The 19,876-nt window shown below is 40.0% G+C and overlaps 1 protein-coding gene across 13 annotated transcripts in view; it reads left to right on the top strand.

Annotated features, from left to right (window-relative positions):
- Positions 1 to 17,016, top strand: part of RBFOX1 (RNA binding fox-1 homolog 1) — a 1,508,648-nt gene extending 1,491,632 nt beyond the window's left edge. For 6 of the 13 annotated variants that reach the window (XM_028527782.2, XM_028527789.2, XM_028527774.2 and 3 more), the window contains 2 exons: positions 12,703 to 12,778; positions 14,316 to 17,016. In XM_028527782.2, the coding sequence (XP_028383583.1) occupies positions 12,703 to 12,778; positions 14,316 to 14,438 (199 nt within the window). In that variant the 3' untranslated portion in view covers positions 14,439 to 17,016. Of the gene's footprint in view, positions 1 to 12,702; positions 12,779 to 13,149; positions 13,395 to 14,315 lie in introns of those variants that run through there. The other 7 variants (XM_036019913.1, XM_036019906.1, XM_036019907.1 and 4 more) reach the window with 4 other exon arrangements.
- The last annotated feature ends 2,860 nt before the right edge of the window (positions 17,017 to 19,876 follow it).

The following is a 19,876-nucleotide window of genomic DNA, read 5'->3' as shown; positions in this document are numbered from 1 at the left end:
TATATATGAATTATTTGGGATCTTTATGGAATGACTGGTATGTATTATAGGCCCCCAAAGACTAAATCTATAAAGCTGGAGGCATTGGGGAATATTATTATCTCTCTTATAAGAAGGGGATCTTCATTCCATTAGTTAAAGATCCTTTATTTCCTTTTTCTTAAGACATATTAGAAGGAGTAGGACTTAGAGAGATGAAGTCTTCTGTTTTTGAAATCAGGGAATTGGCAAATGGAAACTGCACCTGCATGATGTGTCCATCACAATAATGCCTGTCTTTTTGCTTTGATATGGTTCAGAACAGTTAAATTTGGACTTTCATTAGCATGGAATTACTTGATTAAATGTCAAGATAGGTGAGTGCCTTAACTAACAACAGACTTGTATTTATTTATTTATTTATTTATTTAACTTTTAAGCCTAAACTACGACTGTAATGATTACTGAGAGATCTTACCAAGGTGTGCTTTTAGCAAAAAGGGTGCACATTGCAGTTCAACCACGTAGAGTTGAGCATGCCATGACCTTCAAAAGTACACATTAAACTGAGCCTTGCAAATAGACATTCTTCAGTTACCCATCACATTTGATCAATGGGACCATAAACAGAGGCATATTTGTTTCACTCCCTACTTACAGTCTTTGGAGAGAAGGAATTAAAGGGAGGACAGCGAACTAAGAACATGTCCCCAACCCTCTCTGCTCTAAAAAACAGGGCTGCAGAAAATTTCACCTATTTCATTGATATTGTCAATCTCAGTGTTTTTAGTGAATTAAAGTCTCACCTGGGGAGCTAAAGGAGTATTCATGCTCATATTTTAAAGCCACATCTTAGTTCATTTCTATAAAACCCTTTGGATAATGCTCCTCCTCAGCCCTTAGCCCCAAATGTCTCTGCTTCTCCCCATGAGAGGTGGTGACATCCATAACACTTCACTAATGCCTAATAGGAGAACACTGACAGTTGCATTGCTGTGGATGGCAGGAGAATGAGCCTGGGATACAAGTGTCATTTAACACTTTCAAAACCTTGAGAATGAAGCATGCAACTAAAGGGGAAACTGCTTGGGGTGAGGAAGAAAGTTGGTTTAAAATGGTAATAGACATCATTGGTGGATACGCTGGTCCTCCAGAGCCTCTATCTTCCCTGTTAAACTGTATGCATGCCCCAGTGGGTCTTAGGCTATATTCTGACATCATAGATGAACTATTGCACAGTTACAACCCAAGAGGTAGATATTGATTTTTTGTCTTGTGACTTAACAAACCCTGCCTTGTAAGCAAGTGGTCCACACATAATATTCCAAGAAGAGGCTGTGGATAATGGAAGTTTGCCTGAGCAGAGCGACTGTTTTCACCTACCTTATCTAATTTAGGATGGCTACTCAGTAAATTCTTAATGAATTGCTATTGATCACATTTCAAATTGAGAGAGATATCCCTGTTGCTTTGATGGCCATATTAATAATATGTTGTATGCTTCATAAGGTTCAATTTGAACTCTGATTTTTGAATCAAGCATGAAAAAGGAGACACCCACATCAAACAAAAGTCAAATTATCTCCCAGCCAGTACACCCTCCTCACAGAGTGAAAGTGAAAAATCAGAACTGCTGAGTCCATAAAGGTTGTAACTCCTGGTTTCAGTCCAGTCTTCCAGGGCCTCATCTCCCACGTGCTGGAAAAAACCAGGATACCTACATTGTAAACATCACACCTGTCAGGAGGCTTCACCTTGTATATAAAACACTTCTTAGGGTTTGACAGACACTTTCAGTATTGACAAAAGGCAACTTTTCTCTTTTTGAATGAAGAAAGTTAAAGATGTTTAAAATCTCAGTTTTGAGTGCTTGATGAAGATTGTAACTGAAATTCATATAAGGATGTATTATTCCTACATGGCTGCTGATAAGGGCAGAGCTAGCCCGGCAGTTTTGTCTGGGGCTCTGGGTAGAGATGGTAAAAATCATCAAACAGCAACAGTAAGACTGAAGGATTTTTCTTTAAGTTCCCAAAGTAAAAGTAATGATTTTCATGTGGATCTTTTGGAGAGGATACCAAAACATCAATTCTGCTTTCACTAGCCACATAGAACAAAAAATTTTTATTAGCATTTGTGGATTATGAGATTGTATTGACAAGGAAATTGATTTTTTGAATCAGTGGCTCCAAAAATCTTATTAGATGTTTTGTTTTGGTTGTTCCAGAAACAACCAGACATGCTCACATGGGTGTCCCATCTATTACTTCCACCTTGAACACTGCAATTGCCTCTTGTATTATGACACCAAGATCCTCTGACAAGTTGAATTTTGCAAGAGATGGTCAAAGGGGCAAGATTGTTCTCCCTTCACTGACACCCAGGGTATCCCTAATGTTGTGATTCATTGGAGCTTTTCCAGGACTGGCTAATGACTGTAGTTATAGTAAGATATGGATCTTGGATAAGCATGGAGTTTGAAAAGCAATTTACTTATTTTGACAGAGCAGCTGGAAATTCACTTCAGTGGATTCATATGTCTTGAGTCATCACTGGGTATCAGCAACTGTTTTCAGTCCTCGGGACACAGCATGAAAGAAGTCAGGAGAAGCCCTTCCTTCAGAGAGCCTTAATTCTAGTACACACCAGATTCCAATCATGTAGACGGATGAGCATGTAATATGTTGGCATGTAAAGTGATAGAATGGCTATAGTGAATCAAACAGCAGAGGAGGGGGTGGAAAGTACCATGAGATGCTACTTTACATTCACTTATTAGAGTAGGCCTCTCTGAGAAGGTAACCTTTGAGCAGGGACCTGAATGGAGTGAAGTTGTGAACCAGGTAAGTAATTGTGGAATTGAAAGCACTTCAGGCAGAATGGAAGCAAGTGCAAATGCCCCAGGGGTGAAGCTGCTTGAAGTGTCCAAGCACAGTAAGATATCCAGTGTGTCTAGAGCACACAAGCACAGGGAGAGGTTTAGAAATAATATTGTGAAGATAACCAGGGTCAGAAAAAATGAGGACCTGGAGGCTGCAGAAACTATTTGAAATTTTATTTTAAGTGTGCTAGGAAGGCACTGGAAGGTCAGCTGTGATCTGATTTATTTTTTATTGATATGTTAGACTGCCTTGTGAAGAATGGATTGCAATATGGTGAAAGCAGGGGAAAGGACCCTAGTTGTGAGTCTCTTGCAGCTCTTCAGTGAGGGGTGCAATGACCTGCACTGGGATGATGTCTGTGAAGGAGCTGAGAAGTGGTTGCCTTTGGGCTGTATTTTGAAAAGTGAACAAACAGGATATGTCTGTATATTAGAAATTTACCAGGTGAATTTTGTGTTAAAGGTCCATGCCCTCCTTCTTACTCCAAGGGTATATCGGTCATTCCCATGGAGACTAAGGCTTTTTGTCACTATGGAAAGCAAGCCCTTAATCTTAGCAGTCACTGTCCCTCACATGGGCTTTGCTGAGTTCTCCAGAGCATAGTAATAACTTGCTATCACTTACTGAGCAAATTCTGTGTGTTAGCAAGTATGATTAATTATATGTGTGTGTATAGGCATGCATATATAATTTATTACAAGAGCTCAGTGAGGTAGATGTTACTATCATTCTTGCTTTCAGGTTGAAAAAAAAAATGTTCAGGTCTGGAGAGTTTTGGGTAATTTGTCCATAGTCACACTGGAGTCTGTCTGATACCAAAACTTTCTTTCCACTGGACCACACCGTCCCCACGTACTGCTTTTATCTTGACTTTGCAACATTGACCTTTGCTTCCAGATGGAATTCTCCTGCTTTCTTCAGCTGTGCTATCTTGCTCCAAGAAAACTAGTGTTTGTGTGTTGGGGGCATAGTTGTGGAAATTTTGAGGCTGCTCATGGGAACTGAACAGTTCTCTAAACAATTGTTCCACTAGGTTTATATGATGTGGCCCATCCCCTTCATGCAGCAGGTATATGTTGAGTCTCAGACGTGCTGGGAACTGATCTAGGTGTAGGGATAATGTGAGGAAGGGAGAACCTCCCTTGTCAGGTGTCACTTTGTTTATCCAGAAGATGAAGGGTTAAACAAGCAGATTATGGTCCAGGTCAGTTCCCTGAAAGCCTTTCTGCTGCCAAAAATCAGTGGTTAAAAAATCACCTAACAAGATAAGCCATTCTCAGAAAACTATGAGACACTTTGAACTAGTTGTTTTAGATGCAGGGTCTAAGTTCCCCACCTGCTCCCTGCTCAAGGGAATGCATGTACGCAGCCTTGTGTGTTTATGAGGTGCAGGTAGAAGCCGGGTCTTGGTCTGTCAGCAAGTCTTGCTCCTTCTGCCATGCCAGGTACCATCTTAGTGGCATGGAGAGTCAACCTGGGGACACACTCCAAGTCCTTTTGAGAGCTGGTCACACATATGGCATAAGGGTAGGAGTCTGTGAAAAGGCTTGGCCAAAGGAACACATCTGTAAAAGCTGCTGAAACCATCCTCTGTGGGACAGGTTAATATACACTTTATTGAGAAGTTATTAGAAGCAATATTTGGCAAGTTCAGAGGCACAAGGGGCGGTTTCACTGCCCCTTGCATCCTTCTATCTCCCTCAGCCTGCACACATGTACACACATGTGCAGGCACATAGCATCCATGCAGCTGCCCTAAGACCAGCTAATATTTATAAGAAACTTCCAACTTGGTCATTTTTTTTAATTGTGATCTGTCAGCAAATTTTATCTGTCCTCCTTTTGTTTAGGTGATTTGATTATTCAGCAAAGTTGTCATGCATTAAATTGATTTGGAGTTAATTGATTTGTTTCCAATAAAACAAATGTGACGTGTATCATCATAGGTGAAGTACAGAGTGCTAAGGGGGTATACATCAAAGGAACTACGTAAAAGTAATCATAGCATTTATTAACAGCTTACAGTATACTAGGCATGTTTGAAGCTTGTTACATGCAATAACAATATCCTACAAACAAAATGTCTCTATCAGTTGACACATGAAAATTAAAGATATCTACATAGCTCTGAATTAGCCTGAGTAAGGAAGGGAATTTTATATCACTGCAGAATTAAAAATAATAATAACAGTGGGTACCAAATGTTAGAGTGCATTAAAATCACCTGCAGATCTTAATATCAATGCAGATTTGATGTAGTCCTTCCCTCCCCCTGCCTCAGAGATTCTGATACACAGATCTGGAGAGGGAGCATGAAAATCTGCATTTCTACAAGTTCCCTAAGGCAATTCTAATAGAGGAGTCCTCAGATCACACCTTAGGAAACACCGAGCTGATCACTGGGGAATCTTTTCCATTTCAATGGCGAGGAGAACATCCAACCGGTTTTTCTAGAGTCATACTTGGCAATATGGCAACCAGCCTCCACATGTGGCTACTGAGCCCTTAAAATGTGGCTGATCCAAATTGAGATGAGCTGTAAGTATAAAATACATACTAGATTTCAAAACCTCAGTAAAAACTATGTAAAATATTTTATTCATAATCTTTCAGTTACACATTGAAATGATAATGTTTTTAATATAGTGAGTTAAATAAAAATGAACTTCACCTGATTTTACTTTTTTAATGAGGCTACTGTAAAACTTAAAATGTCATGTGTGGCTTGCATTTGTGTTTCTCTTTATATTTTTATTTAACAGTACCATTCTAGAGCCACATTTTCACTCAAATGAATATTAAAAGTATTTGTATGCCTTTAGAACTGGTGTCTCAGAGGTGAGGGATACTCATCCAGAATTTCAAATATTTTGACAAATAATCTGGATGTTGTTAGTTTTTATTGACTTCATGTTTTAATTTTGCTTTCAAGTAACCTACCTCCTCCTCACCCTGCTTATTAACCTCTCAGAATCTTTGATCCACTTCCAAGGAGCATGGGGGGATGCGCTTCAGGTGGACAACCCAGGTCAGGGATAGTTCTGACTCATGTAAATACTCCATGAACTCTACTGTAATGATCCCACATGGAATAGGAAGCAGGCAAGAGTTGCAATCCTCTCAGTCCAAACAGCATCAGTAACTGACACTTGTTTGGTTCTCACTAACCCTTATCTAAGCTTTGCTATAGTCTTTTACAGTCAGTATGTATTATTATTGTCTCTATTCAAGGATGGAGAAACTGGCTCAGAGAGGAGATAAACTTTGAGATTACTTAGCAAGAAAGTAGCAGAAGCAGGATTTGACTCTGAGAATTCTGACCTTGTGGAATTCTTAGCTTCAACTTGGATTCTCCGCAGAGGTATTGAAAATTCCATGAGGGATACAAACACAGAACTGCCTTTGTGGTCCCCCTGTGAATTAAACCATAGTTGAGATGTCATGTTGATCTCAAAGAACTAGGAGAAATTCTTTGTGACTTTGGTACAGCAATAGTCAGGACACAATGAAGGTGAAGCAGACTTTCTAAAAGGAAGATGGCCTTGGGCTTGACATTAAGAGAGTGTAGCTATGTGCCTTTTATTATAGTGGAAGAACTGTGTATCCAAAAGCAGGACTTACTGTGTCTTCTTGACTCCCAGACAGTCACTATTGCTGTGCTATGATGAATTCAGAATCAAGGTTCCCACCTCAAACCTGCTTTGTTGAGATTCCAAAAGAGAGAAGTCTTGAACTGCACTGGGAAGGCATAGAAAGGATGGTGCCATCTGATTTGCCATGGGGATATGGTCTGTTCCTCATAGATTCTACAGGTGTTGGGTCTATGTCCATGCTTATGTACACACAGTTCAGATGTGTGACCCACATCTATGAGCAACGACAAAGCCATGGCTCCCCAATGACAAGTTAAGAGCCCAGAAGATGCTTTTACTCCCTCCTCTGAGGACAAAAATCACGAGGCTGAAAACTATGCTAAGTGATCTGTGAGGATGATTGTTTCAATTCTAAGCTAAGGAAGTGAGCAGCAGTAGAATTCAGAAATCTCAGAATGAAATTGAGGTAATTCCATGTTGTTCATCTCAGAGAATTTCTCCCATTTCTACCAGTATCTTTCTTAGAGGTTTAGCTGCATTTGGAGCCAGTTTTTTTGTTTGCTTGTTTTGTTTTGTTTTTATTTTGAGTTATGGGGCTGGTACACTTCCTCTAACTTATGTGTCTTGTCTAAGTCATTGCCTAGGAGAAGGCTACAGCAGTCACAGAGGAATATTTTCTTAGTTGTAGACATTCACTAAGACAAGGTGAACAACTGAAGTCTAAGACCATAGACCATGCTCTAGCTAAATCATTACCCTCCAAATGGCAGGCCGTTAGAACTATAAGGCCATGGTGTAGTAAGTACCCTGTTTGTTTACTCTGTGGTTAGTATATGCCTTGCATGGATTAATTTTCCCAAGTACTTACACACTATGTCTTAAATATAATTAGGAGAGCACTGTGGCCCCTAATGACACTGTGGAGACTGGGTGCCATGTAGAGCCTCATCTCTAGTGACGTATCCTATTTTGAATGCTAACTCTGCAGTGCTTCTCTGTGTGGTAAGAACATGGCCATAGCCTTTGTATCTACTTGCTGGGGTTGAGCTGTCTAGATCTATGCCACATTATGATATAGATCTGAGAGGAGAGGATATTTATTCATCTTTCTGCCCCACTGGGATTCCCCCAGCTATTTCTGGGACAAGAGGCAAGGAGAAGTAATGTTAAAGTAGGAATAACAGGTCCCAGGGACATCAAGGATCTTAGTTGGAATATATAGAGTGAAATATAGAGAGTGAAATTAATTGCAGTATTCTTACTATATCCCTAGAAGAAAATCACCTGACTGTTAAAACCCTGGTGTAGGCTACCAACATAACCTTATTGTATTTACGAGCATCCAGCTTATTTCAACTAGATTTAGAAGATGTTCTTAATAAGTGATATTTACATTACTCAGTAGAGTTGACAAAGTACTTCACAAACACAGGTTCATTTCCCATTCAACAGGCAGCATACTTATTTATTTAACCTTAAGTTCAAATATAGCAATTTACACTGCATCTGTAACTCACAAATTACATATATCTTAACTCCAAAAGTATCTGTAAGTTGATTGCTAGAGCTATACATGATCATATTGGAATAGATCTTTCAGTTCCTTCTACAGACCAACAGTTTGGGCAGGAGTGAGGGATTGACTTGTGAAAATCTATATAAGAACCCTTGTATTATAACCTCCTCTGTCTGCAGACTGCTTTAAAATGAGTCTGGTTTCTTTCCATGTCCTTTATCTGTGAATTAGGAAGGCCTCAGACAGAATGATACCATTTTATAAACAAGGAAATGAGGCTCAAGAGAAATTGATTTGCCCAAGTCATTGAGCAAGGACATTGCAAAGGCTGAACTTGGACCTGGGTCTTCTTGCCTCAAAGCCTTTGCCCTTCCCAGGACCAGGGCTAGGCCTCCTGGTTTGAAGTTGTTGCTAAGGTCAAAAATAGACAAGGGCACATGATGGCTGCAAGCTGTTACCTTTTATTTCTTTGTTTATTTGGCTTTTCCCTGAAGGGTTTTAATGAGCTTTATGGTGATGTGGCCAATGTTTTGTGACCTCTCATGGGTGATGTGAAGTTACACACTCTATTTCCAGAGCCCCCAGAAGCTTTTCTTCTGAGTGTCTTTAAGGGTATTGAACATCTCTGAGAGCAGCTGAACTAAAATCTTCAGATAGCTTATCTGAAAAAATCTTGCCATTGACAGAATCATAGTGATGGGTACAAGGGTCTTCCCAGGCCTCATTTCTCACCTTTCTACTCCTCCATCTTGCTGCCTTCACTCACATGGTGGCATTGGCTCCACTCCTTGTTTCTCTGCACCATGGACAGTGCTGTGCTAGACACTGAGATACAAAAGCAAACAAAACAGATTCAGCCCCCCGTTTTCATATGTGCCCATAGAGGCTGGCATTCCAGGAAGGGGGACAGGTAAATCAGGGAGAGGAGTAAGCAAAATCAATAGAGATTTACTGCATTACAGGAAGGGTGAGGAGGGGGTGGGAAATTGTGCTTAAGAAAGAGTGTTCAGGAAAGGAGGCATCACTCTGGGTAGGTGACATTTGATCTGAGACATAAAGAAGATAAGGAAGCAATTCAGGTGGAGTATGAACAAGTGCCAAAGCCCTAAGAAGAGAATGAATTTGCTTGTGTCCACAGAGTATTGAAGAGCCCAGTGTGGAACCCAGTAAACAAGGAGGTGGTGTAGAGGTGTCTTGTTCTCTCACATAGCCCAGTAGAGGGGTGTGTGAGAGGACAAGAAAGGGGCAGGGGTGATTCATGCAAGTTTGGATTTTTTTCTAGAATCAATGGAAAATCATTGCAGCATTTTAAACAAAGAAGTGATATAACTAGGTTTATAAAGATTTATATTTAACTAGGTAGATGGATGAATAGATGGCTTTGATACAGATAGATAGATTAGGTATATAGACTTCATAGAGATAGATAGATAAATAGATAGATGGATAGATAGACAGACAACAGATAGGTTTAATAGATATAAATGGCTGGTGGTTTAAAGAGGCAAAATTAGAACCAAAGAGATGAGACTTGACTTGAGGCTGTTGTTGATTTGGTTCTATTGTTTGAAATATTGGTTGGTGATATTAGGATGGTGGTAGTATGAACTGAATGAAGTGGACACATGTAAGAATTGATCTGTAATTTCTGATGGATGGGATGTGGGGAAACAGAGAGCATCATGACCTGATTGCACTATTGTCCACTTTGGCCAAGGATGGGTGGTGTGAAAGGTGACTGAATGTGCAGATCACTCATAAACATGGCAGTCATAACACATTTTCCCATCACTCCTCTGAGGTCGCTGGGAATCACTCTTCTTCCTTCAGGGAGTGCTTAGCCAGCTCTGAGGACATGAGGTCACTGACCTTCCTGGCATATCTGTTGCAAGAGTAACGCTAGAGTCCACATCTCCTTCAATGACCTTGTGTCTAAATTGGAGTGTCACACAAGGGCGTGTTCAGAAATTTGCATTTGAAAAGAAGCTTTCTTGCTTTCAGTTTGAGCTGACATGGTCCCTTTTCCTCTGTGGAAATGAAATTTATTAATCATAATAAAACCATTGGATTCTGAAGGTAGAGGTCACCCCGAGGAGAAGAGGCGCCTGCTCATTTATGAGGAATAGTTGAGCACTGCTGTATTTTAATTCTGCCGTGGAAGAAAATGTTGCCAAATTGTTACCTTGGGCTTTCCACAAAGGTTGAAGCTCTGCCCAGTGTTATAAACAAATAAGAATTTACAATTAAAGTATGTAGGAGGAGAAGGTGGGAGTACGTTTTCGTGCAGTACATTCAGGCTACCAATATGTCACCTCCCCCAAAGAGAAAATTTTGCCATAGTAAAACCATTCCCCAAATTACATTTTAAAAAACAATTGATCTGAATTTGCATCTTCACCCTCCTTTTGAAGGAACACCGTGCTGTGGTATCACTTAGTACATTTCCAAGGGTTTCCAGTTTTTGTAGTTTATGTCTTGTTCATACAGTGAGCTTTGCTGGGTGAAAGTGCATTGAAAATAATCTTATTAACAGTGTTTTTTCCCCTCTAGACTATTAACTTTACTTTCTCATAAAATAAAAGTCAGTGACAAAGTTATATCTCATGTTCTTTTATACCTATTAATATCTACTTCTAATTTTACGTGGATCAAGGCCCAGGTTTCATGAGTGACCTCCCTGAATAAGTGATTTCTTCACAAAAAATCATCATTGTTCTTCTTTTAACATACCCTCTGTCTTGGACTTCCATCTGTTTTTCCTTCCTGAGAGAAGGAGAATCTTTGAAGGCCATTTTTGATGAGCCAACAGACTAGGGAGCATCCCAAGGAATGAAATGCAAGGGGCAGGGTTGACTGTTTCACAAGAGTTTCCCCCCAGAAAAGAAATATCCATTCATGTCATGCTTTTGAAGATCAAGAGAACACACTGCGTTGAAGCCAAAAGCTTCATCTGGATTATTTGAGCTCAGTGCCCTTTGAAACAGGCAAGGAGGGTTTAGGAATAAGACCTGTCAAATGAGAACTGGTAGAATCACTTCTTACTTCCACTTGGAGTCTACCTCAGAGCCTAAGAGTTAGAAGCTTCTTCACCCAGCTTCTTCCTACCTTTCCAGGCTCTGTGATGTAAGCAATAATGTCAGACCATGGTAATGTACTACCATCCAGTACATTCTTATCCATCAGCTATGAGCAAGAAGATTGAAAGCAAAATGGAGAAAAGATAAGAAGGGAGAGGAATAAAATGTATGCAAATTAGACTCCAGGACATGGGCGGTGGCTTAAGGTTGATTGTAGTTGATACTACAGACAAACCATTTCTGCATGCCTTGTTCCTTCATTCTTTAAGGAAAAGTCTAAGAGTCAAAAGCTGTTGATAATCCACATACTTCCCATTTAGTGGCTGGTACATCCATCCCCCAGCTGCTGTTGCCATTTAATGGTGCTCAGCCACACCCTTTTTCAGGGGATTACCCTCTGGCCAAGAAAGCCACTTGAACTCAGAAGCCATCCTGCACCCCTCAGGAGGACCCAGAGCTAACGCTTAACCTAAATGAGCGTTAAAAAAACCCACCCATTTACCTCCAGGTGGGAATTAAGTCTAGGTTACAACTCATGGGATCAGGTCAAAGCTAGTCTGTAGCTTTTCTATTTATCCCTTGCTCTGGAACTGCCTGCCTCTTTCCCCTTCCCCTTCTTCATATGCACAAGAATCTCTATTTCAGACTCTGCATCCAGGAACCCCATTTAAGATTGCATCTCAGCTTTAATCCTTACTGAAAGAGCATTATCCAAACTACTTTCAAGAAGATACCTGGCAGGTTGCTTAAGTAAGAGTACATGCCACCATGGAAAGAGCATTCCAGTTGCTCTGATAAATTTAAAGATCAGTACTATCTCTGTCTAGTTCTGCGACCTTGAGCAAATGACTTAACTTCTCCAAACCCTGATTTCTGATTTGTGGCATCGTTCAGTCTCAGACACTCGGTAGCCACTGAATGCGACAGGCTTCCATCCCTTTATTTTTATTGTGAAACCTGAACTGGAAGTCATGGCAGTGGAGTGAGGTGGATGGTAAACAGACAGAAAAAAAAGATAAGGAAATGTCATTAAGAAATAGTGTTTGAAACCTGGCCAGAGATCGATGAGATAGAAGTTCTGGAGTGATAGGGTTGAAATCAAATCAGTTCTAATTCCTCAGTATGGTGGGGGTGAGGGTCCTGCAAACCCTTCACGGATGCTTCAGTTTGAGTGCATTTTCTCTTTACAATCTAAGATATTGGACCCTAACTGCACAGACTGGGTCACTTCACTCTTTTTCATCCACCTGTCTCATTTGATTAGTGACAGCTAAATTAGGGGAAAAGGACTCTCTTGAGTATTAACATGTCTTCTCTGGATACTGGGCTTCTTAAAAACCATTTTTTCCAGTGTTTTTTCTTTTTTCTTTCTTTCTTTTTTTCCTTTGCCTGCCTCAGTCTCTAAGGTAGCTATATGAGCAGTTAGAAAAGGTCTTATGAGAGAGAGGATATTTCCAGCCATGTTAAATGGATAAAAGAATGTGCTACACACAGATGGACTTTTTCATGTTATGTGTAAGATTGGAGTATGTTTCTTATTTATGAGGATGAATAGGTCCCTTCCACATTGTCTTGGTATTTTGCATTTCGTGGTTGTTATTATTAGTTTGTAACCACATATTATGGATTAATCTTCACCTCTGTTTTCCTTTCAGTTACGGACGAGTTTATGCTGCCGACCCCTACCACCACACACTTGCTCCAGCCCCCACCTACGGCGTTGGTGCCATGGTGAGTACCAACTCCACCTCTTCCTCACTTTTTCCTGCCTCCCTTCCCTTCCCCAGCTGGGACCTTCATATGGGTTGACTGTTGACGTCCTCTCACTTTCCCTTAATTGAATTTGTCTCTTGTGCTAATCTAACAGCAGCTAAAATGCCACATTAATCCTCCCAGTAAACTTGATAAATGTCTTAATTTCTTGGCAATGTAGTGCATGTAAGTTATTATATTTCTAATTTTGCAAGTCTCACCTAGCAGAGCACTTACCTTAATGGAATAATTAGTCATTTTGATAATTAAATCCATCACTAACAGAATGCAGTGTCAATGCAGAACTTTTTTTTTCTTTTTTTTTCCTCCCTTGCTGCTCATTCACATAGCCCCAAGGTTCCAGCCCCAGCACAGACTTCAGAGGAGCTAAGCTGCACACTTCCAGGCCTCTGCTGTCAGGCAGCTGAGAATCTGACTGCCTCTCCTCCCCTATTACAATTCATGTTTAAAGTCATAGTCGCCCAGGAAAGAAAATAGACAGGGGCACACTTTGTGTGTGTGCCTAGTACATAAGGAATTAGGAAGAATCAGCTGGGTTTGGGGGTTGTCTTTTGTTTTGGGGGGTTTGGGTTTTTGTTTGGGGGGTGGGGGGAGGGCAAAAAGGGGAGGTGAGGGTGGGTGAATTTGCCTGTACTTGTTCAAACTTCTATGCACTAAAATTCTTGAGTACAGTAAGACGTGCCCATCACGTGAGAGCGTATGCAATCATTACAAAGCTTTTGGCATGCAGCTTTCTGCTTGGGATCAAGAATATCAGTCCTTATCCTAAAACTCAATCCCCATAGGCATTCATTTGAATCGCCAAAACTTTTAGAAAAAGGAAATAAGTTAAGTGCCACCTTGTAGCTGTCTAAAGCCATGGGCAAACAATTCGCTGGAGCGTGGTCATAGAAATTCAGCCACGATCTGGGAACCGTATTCTTTTGCACAAGCTCAGTTACATCAAGCAATTCATCTGTACAACTCCCCTCTTAAGAGCAAATCCTACACAGCTCATTGAGCCAAGTCAAGTAAGAAGCTGATTTAAATTTTCATCCTGATTTTGCATTCAGCAACTCTGCTTCAACACCTAGTCCACTTGAGTTACATGTTGGAAAGGAGAGTTGAATTACTCCATTCAATCAGTCATCTACATTCAACCTCTTGAGTGTAGATTGAGCTTTTCCTGATGGAACATAGTGTTAATGAATCAAACAAGCAAACAGGCTGAGACAGGGTACATCCTTCAGTGGTCCAGTTTGTATCTGTATCCTTTTAGCTACCAGGACTGGCTGACAGAATTTTATTTTACTGGGAGTTTCTGTATAAGGAGCTTTTGGGGGAGGTCAGGATTGGCCCTATCTCTAGTTTTCCAAGAATGACCTGGGATGGGTAGGGGGTGCCTCCATTTTGGTTGATTTTGAGTGTCTATTTTTCACATTAGTCTTTTTTTGATGATCCACGTGTTGCAAAAGGAAAATGTAAAAAACACACCCCTCAAATTGCTTTGTTTCAGAATGCTTTTGCACCCTTGACTGATGCCAAGACTAGGAGCCATGCTGATGATGTGGGTCTCGTTCTTTCTTCATTGCAGGCTAGTATATACCGAGGGGGATACAACCGTTTTGCTCCATACTAAATGACAAAACCATAAAAACCTTCCAATGTGGGGAGAAAGGAAGCTTTCCGAGGCCTGGGTATTGCAATACATGCAGTAGTGCATCATTTTAGCAACTCTAAAAACTAAAAAGAGGAAAAAAAATTACATTTTTTATCTTATACCTCAGATATTTTGTTCTGTGTATTTTAATATTGTGGGTCTTTAATTTCTGAAGGTTCCGTAGTTTGGTTGCTGGCTGTAGGAGTTTTTTTTTGTGGTTGATCTAGAGAGATGCTAGCTATGAATAAAAACTGGTTTAGGGCCATATCCAGAGTGCTTTATCATGTAAATGAATTATATATGCTGAATATTAAGCTACTGGGGTTATCAGCTGTTCGGGAAGAGTGTAAGTGACTACAGTAGTCATTTTTTCTGCATCTGCATTATTTTATTTTATGAAAGGGGAAGGGTGGGAGGGACTTAGGGGATTGGGACTGGGGTTGACTAAATGAAAAAAAATAGTAACTGATGAATCTAAACGACCCACTGCACCAACGATCATATAGCAACGGTTCTAAGTTACTCATTGTCAGTTCAGGCCAAAGGTTATGCTGTTAAGGGGGTGCTTCTAGCAGCCCTTGTGCATCCAAGTTGAATGAAGCTGTGCAAACCCACCCTTTAAACCATTCCCCCCGGCAGTATTCAGCTTCTTAACCAGCCGCTAGTTATTTAGGCAAAAACTGCTAGTTAGGCCATCAACAAGCATTCTTTTTATATTTCTTCCAGTATAATAAATTATTGATATCATTGCTGACTTTTATATTATGGGAGGGAAAAATAACATTAATAAAAAGGTGATAAAAAGCACTGTTTCTATTTTTTTCTTTTTTTCCAAAAAAAGAAAGTAATAAAAACTTAAATTCTTTGTACCAGTTAAAAAAATGTATAAAATTTACATCTGTGCAGTGGAGTTGTTAAGTTCTAGAAACAGTCTATGAAGCTTTAGTTTTAGCCTAGTAGAACAACTGTTAGAGACAGACGTATAATTTTTATGGAATTACATGATAATCATATTTGGATTTATAGAAGCATTTTACAAGTATTGCAATCATTGAGTAGAGATAATCACGGTATTTTCATCAGCTTGGTACTTTTTGAAACATGACTGTATTATGTGAGCAACCTGCAATTTTTCAGTACGTGAGAGCCTGCCCCACCATTCATTCCTCTTGGTCCCCAGGGATTATCTCAAATCAGTACCTTTAGTTCTGTCTCCAAGGCCCAGGACACTTGTCAGAAGGAAGCAAAAAAGTAGGCCTACCCTCTTTCTCCCCAAAGAACAGAGTACCCCCACCTCTGAAGCAGGGCCAGAGGGACACGGCCGAAAAATTGCAGTTTGTCTGAATTACTTCTGTTTGAACTCCTTCCATGTTGTCCTGTTTACAAGTTAACCTAAGTTGGGGTATCTGTCACGGGTCTTCCTGTTTTTGTATTTAAATTCAACAAACAGCAGCAAGCTGTCCCCAGTAGTTCTGCTGCCCTAGTTAAATCTTCATGTGTATAGTGCGGGCCCTCTGGCAAGCACTTTAGTAAGTTATCAACTCACCGCTGTGAACCTGCCAATCCGCTGTAACAACTCTGCTTTCAAACAAAACCAAACAAAACTTTAAAAAAAAAAGTGTTTGTGATCCAGCATTCTTGTCATCCTATGTGCATGCAGTAAGATCGGTTGGATATTAAACCATCAATAAAGTTTCACAAGATTTGAAAACCAAGTTTCTGTAGCTTCGATATCTAAGGCAGATGACCGTTACCTTGAAATGAGAGAAAGGGGGGAAACTGCTTAGCAGCCCAAAGCATATACAATGTCCTTTTCAGCAGACTTCTTTGGGTGGGGGAGGGAGGGGGCAAAAGGGTGTTTTATAGCATCACTAAGACGTTCTCATTCCCCCACCTGGGAAACAATCTGATGACAATGGATGCCTGGTTGATGTTTTTAAAGACAACAATTTATTAAAATGCTACGGCATCCTACCCTGGAGGGGAGAGAGATCAAAAAGCCGGGGGCTAGGGAGAATAAACAGATTTCTCTCAATTGCCTCAAATTTCACAATTCAGAATTTGCATTGTATTTGGAATCACAAACATAGAATTCTTACTGTGTTGGTTAAAGTAAAATTAATTTGCAGTTTTGATTTTCATCGATGAGCTGTACTTTTCCCCCATGATTGTATGTAGTTTTAATAAAATCATTTAGAGCAAGTGGGTGCCAACTGATGTTGCAGAATCTTTTGTCTAGGCACTCCTCCAAGATGCCAACAAGTCATTTTAAAATGTATGTCAGAGATGTAAACAAACATTTTGGATTTTTTAAAACAGTATTTATTTGGAATGTTTTCATTTATCTAAATAACTATTGCTATTATGAATTATGAAAAAAGATTAATATCATGTGTGGCATATAGTGACTTCTTAAGACACACATCATGCAATCTGCAAACCCAGAAAATGTGTATATCTGTCTTTAGAAATTAGTGTTTATATCACTTACAGTGGTTTGTGAATAAAGAAAACTGGTTTGTAATATCAAAAAATAAAAGCTTAGTCTGAAAAGGTACCTGTGAGTCGGTGTTCTGAGTCCTTTGGCTTCCGTGTGTTTCCTTCAAGGGTACATTCCTAATCCACACATGTGGCTGTACTTGTGTCCATCAGGGGACATGGTGAGGGGCTGCCCAGGCGAGCAGTAGGCTGCCATAGGCACTGGTGGTACCTTCTGCTGGTGCACTGGCTGTTTGGCACACCGGGCTATTCCTCGGCATGGAAATGTCAGTCTTTGGATCAACAACCAAAACAAACTGTGCATTTCACTGAAACATCTGTTCTGGTGATTAATTCAACTTTGGTGATGGGGAGGCTTGTATGATGAAGATGAAAAAAATAGTAAGTGTTAAGTTTACCTTTATTTAGTGCTTACTATGAGCCAAGAATCCAGTTCAGGTTCTTGTGTTCCTTATTTCATTTAATGATTTAATACTCCCAGCAGGATTGAATTATCTACCCCATTTAGTTATCTTAATAGTATCTTACTCTTATCTCATTCAATTATCTTGATACTCTTAGCAAGTTGGTAACACATTCAAAGGTTTTAAAACTGTGGGATCTAGAAGCAGATGTTGTGAGTTTGAATCCTGATTCTGTCACCTGCTAGCTGCAACCCAGGACAAGATAAACCAAAGTTCTGTGCCTTTGTTTTTCATCCATAAATCAGGATGTTAGTAATACATGCCTCTTAATATTGCTGTGCAGAATAAATAAACAATCTATGTGATGGGCTTGCTTAAACTTAAAAAAACTATGTACTTCATAGTTTTTTTAAAGATTTTATTTATTTGTTTTTAGAGGGAGGGGAAGGGAGGAGAAAGAGAGGGACAGAAACATCAATGATGTGCGAGAGAAACACAGATCAACTGCCACTCACACACCCCCAACTGAGGATCTGGCCCTCAACCCAGGCATGTGCCCTGACCAGGAATTGAACCAGTGACCTTTCAGTTTGCAGGCTGGCACCCAGTCCATTGAGCCACACCAGCCAGATACAAACTTCATAAATTGTAAGCTATTCTTATTTACAGTGAGGAAACTGAGGCACAAAGAAGTTAAGTTACCTGAAATCACACACCAAGAAGTGACAAGGCCAGGCATTCCAAAACAGGCATCTTTAGCTGTTGGGAAATATTCTCTCCTGGCTCAATGAGAACTTTCAGCTCTCAACTTTAGAAATGAGAGAGCAGTCTTACCCTGAGTTCGACACACAGCTGTGTAACATATAACACAGGCTGTCTTAATAGCAATTATTATACCATGTCAAGTGTAGTTAATGGCCCCTTCTCTGTAAACTCCTTATAGTATAGTGAACTGTGAGGGTTACAATGAACTTCCATTACCCTATGTCAATTGATCCTTGAAAACAGCATTGCTCTCATTTTATAAGCAAAGATGATAAGAATTAATAGGTCATAATGATTTGCCTAAAGTCATTTCTAGCAACTTGTTGGAAGTAAGTGAGGATCTGTCTGAGCCAGGAACTTATGCCCTCTTCCCAAAATTCTGCCCTTTTATTTGTGGTGATGGTGATGATGGTGGTGGTGGTGTTAAACCTGGGCTTCTAGTACCATCCTTAAAAATATGTTAATTAAAACAAAAAAGTGACTAGCTTTATCCTGGCATATGGCAAGGAGGGAGATAATTATCTCCCTAAAATGCTGGTTTATAATTGACCCCCTACTCTGTCTAATTATGAGGATGTAAGTATAGATTTAAAAAGCGGTAGTTTACATTAGACTTTCCAAAACTAGGCTCTTCTCTAAAATGAAGATAAGTATATACATTTTATGTAAAATGTAAAGTAAATAAAAATGGTGACAGCAATGAAAGGGATTCTTAAAAGGCTCCAGAAACAAATGCAAATGCTTGTCACCTGCAATGTGGACAGAGGTGAGCAAATAAGCCCAAAGGAAGCCCATATGCGATGCACATGCTTTGTGCGTAAACAGAGGCTGTTACTTGTTTTTCCATGGCCAATGCCCAGGAGGTAGAACCTCATCCCACCTGTAATTTTTTCTTAAAACAATATTTTAATTAAACAGTGAAATCACCATGTTAAAACAAAACAAAATTAAAACAGTACAGGTGCAATTTAGTTGCTTAGACAACCATCTCAGTCCTATCCCATTTTCCCCTGAACATCCTGAGGTCCTGATGACATCTGAAGGCTGTTTCTACTTCCTGGAAAGTAGCCACCTTTTATGTAAAGGGAGCTCTGGTGAGCACTCTATTCTTCCAGGAAAGCACACAGCACACAAACATGTACACGTACTCTTATACCCACTACATACATGCACAAGTGCACATACAGCAAAAGCCCTTTACTGCTGCGATCCTATCCCTCTGATGTTCAGTCCTCTCTTAGAACCATGTGAGGAGTTTGTTGAGAAAGCCCATGGGCCCAGTCTGCTTTCGGCACTACCAAGGCTGAGGACCATTGCTGTTTGAGAGGGGCCATCTTCCAGAGAACTTCCTGATGGTGCTCTTGTTTGACTCTCCCTGCAAATTGGAGCCTTGTAATGTCAAGAGAACCAATCAACATGTATGTGCAGGTGTATACAGGTGTGCACACACACATAAGTACCTACCTACACGTTACCTCTGTATATCAATGTACATTCTCAACCTTGCTCAGGACAACCTAATTTTTCTTCACCAATAAAGTTAACAATAAGGGCTGAAATGATATTCTCACATGAGAAAAGATAAAAAAGTCATTTTGTGAGAAAACATAAAAAGGCTGTTTCTTTATTCACTATTGGACAATGTGTGTGCTCGTGCACACACACACATTACATATTTGGGAGATTTGTATGTAAAGTCACTAACTGCAATTTTCTAAAGGATATGAAATTCTCATTGTGCAATTGCTG

This window comes from Phyllostomus discolor, chromosome 3, assembly GCF_004126475.2.
Source record: "Phyllostomus discolor isolate MPI-MPIP mPhyDis1 chromosome 3, mPhyDis1.pri.v3, whole genome shotgun sequence".
Classification (NCBI taxonomy): domain Eukaryota; kingdom Metazoa; phylum Chordata; class Mammalia; order Chiroptera; family Phyllostomidae; genus Phyllostomus; species Phyllostomus discolor.
The sequence above is the reverse complement of the archived record's forward strand: the minus strand, read 5'-3'. Positions and strand labels throughout refer to the sequence as shown.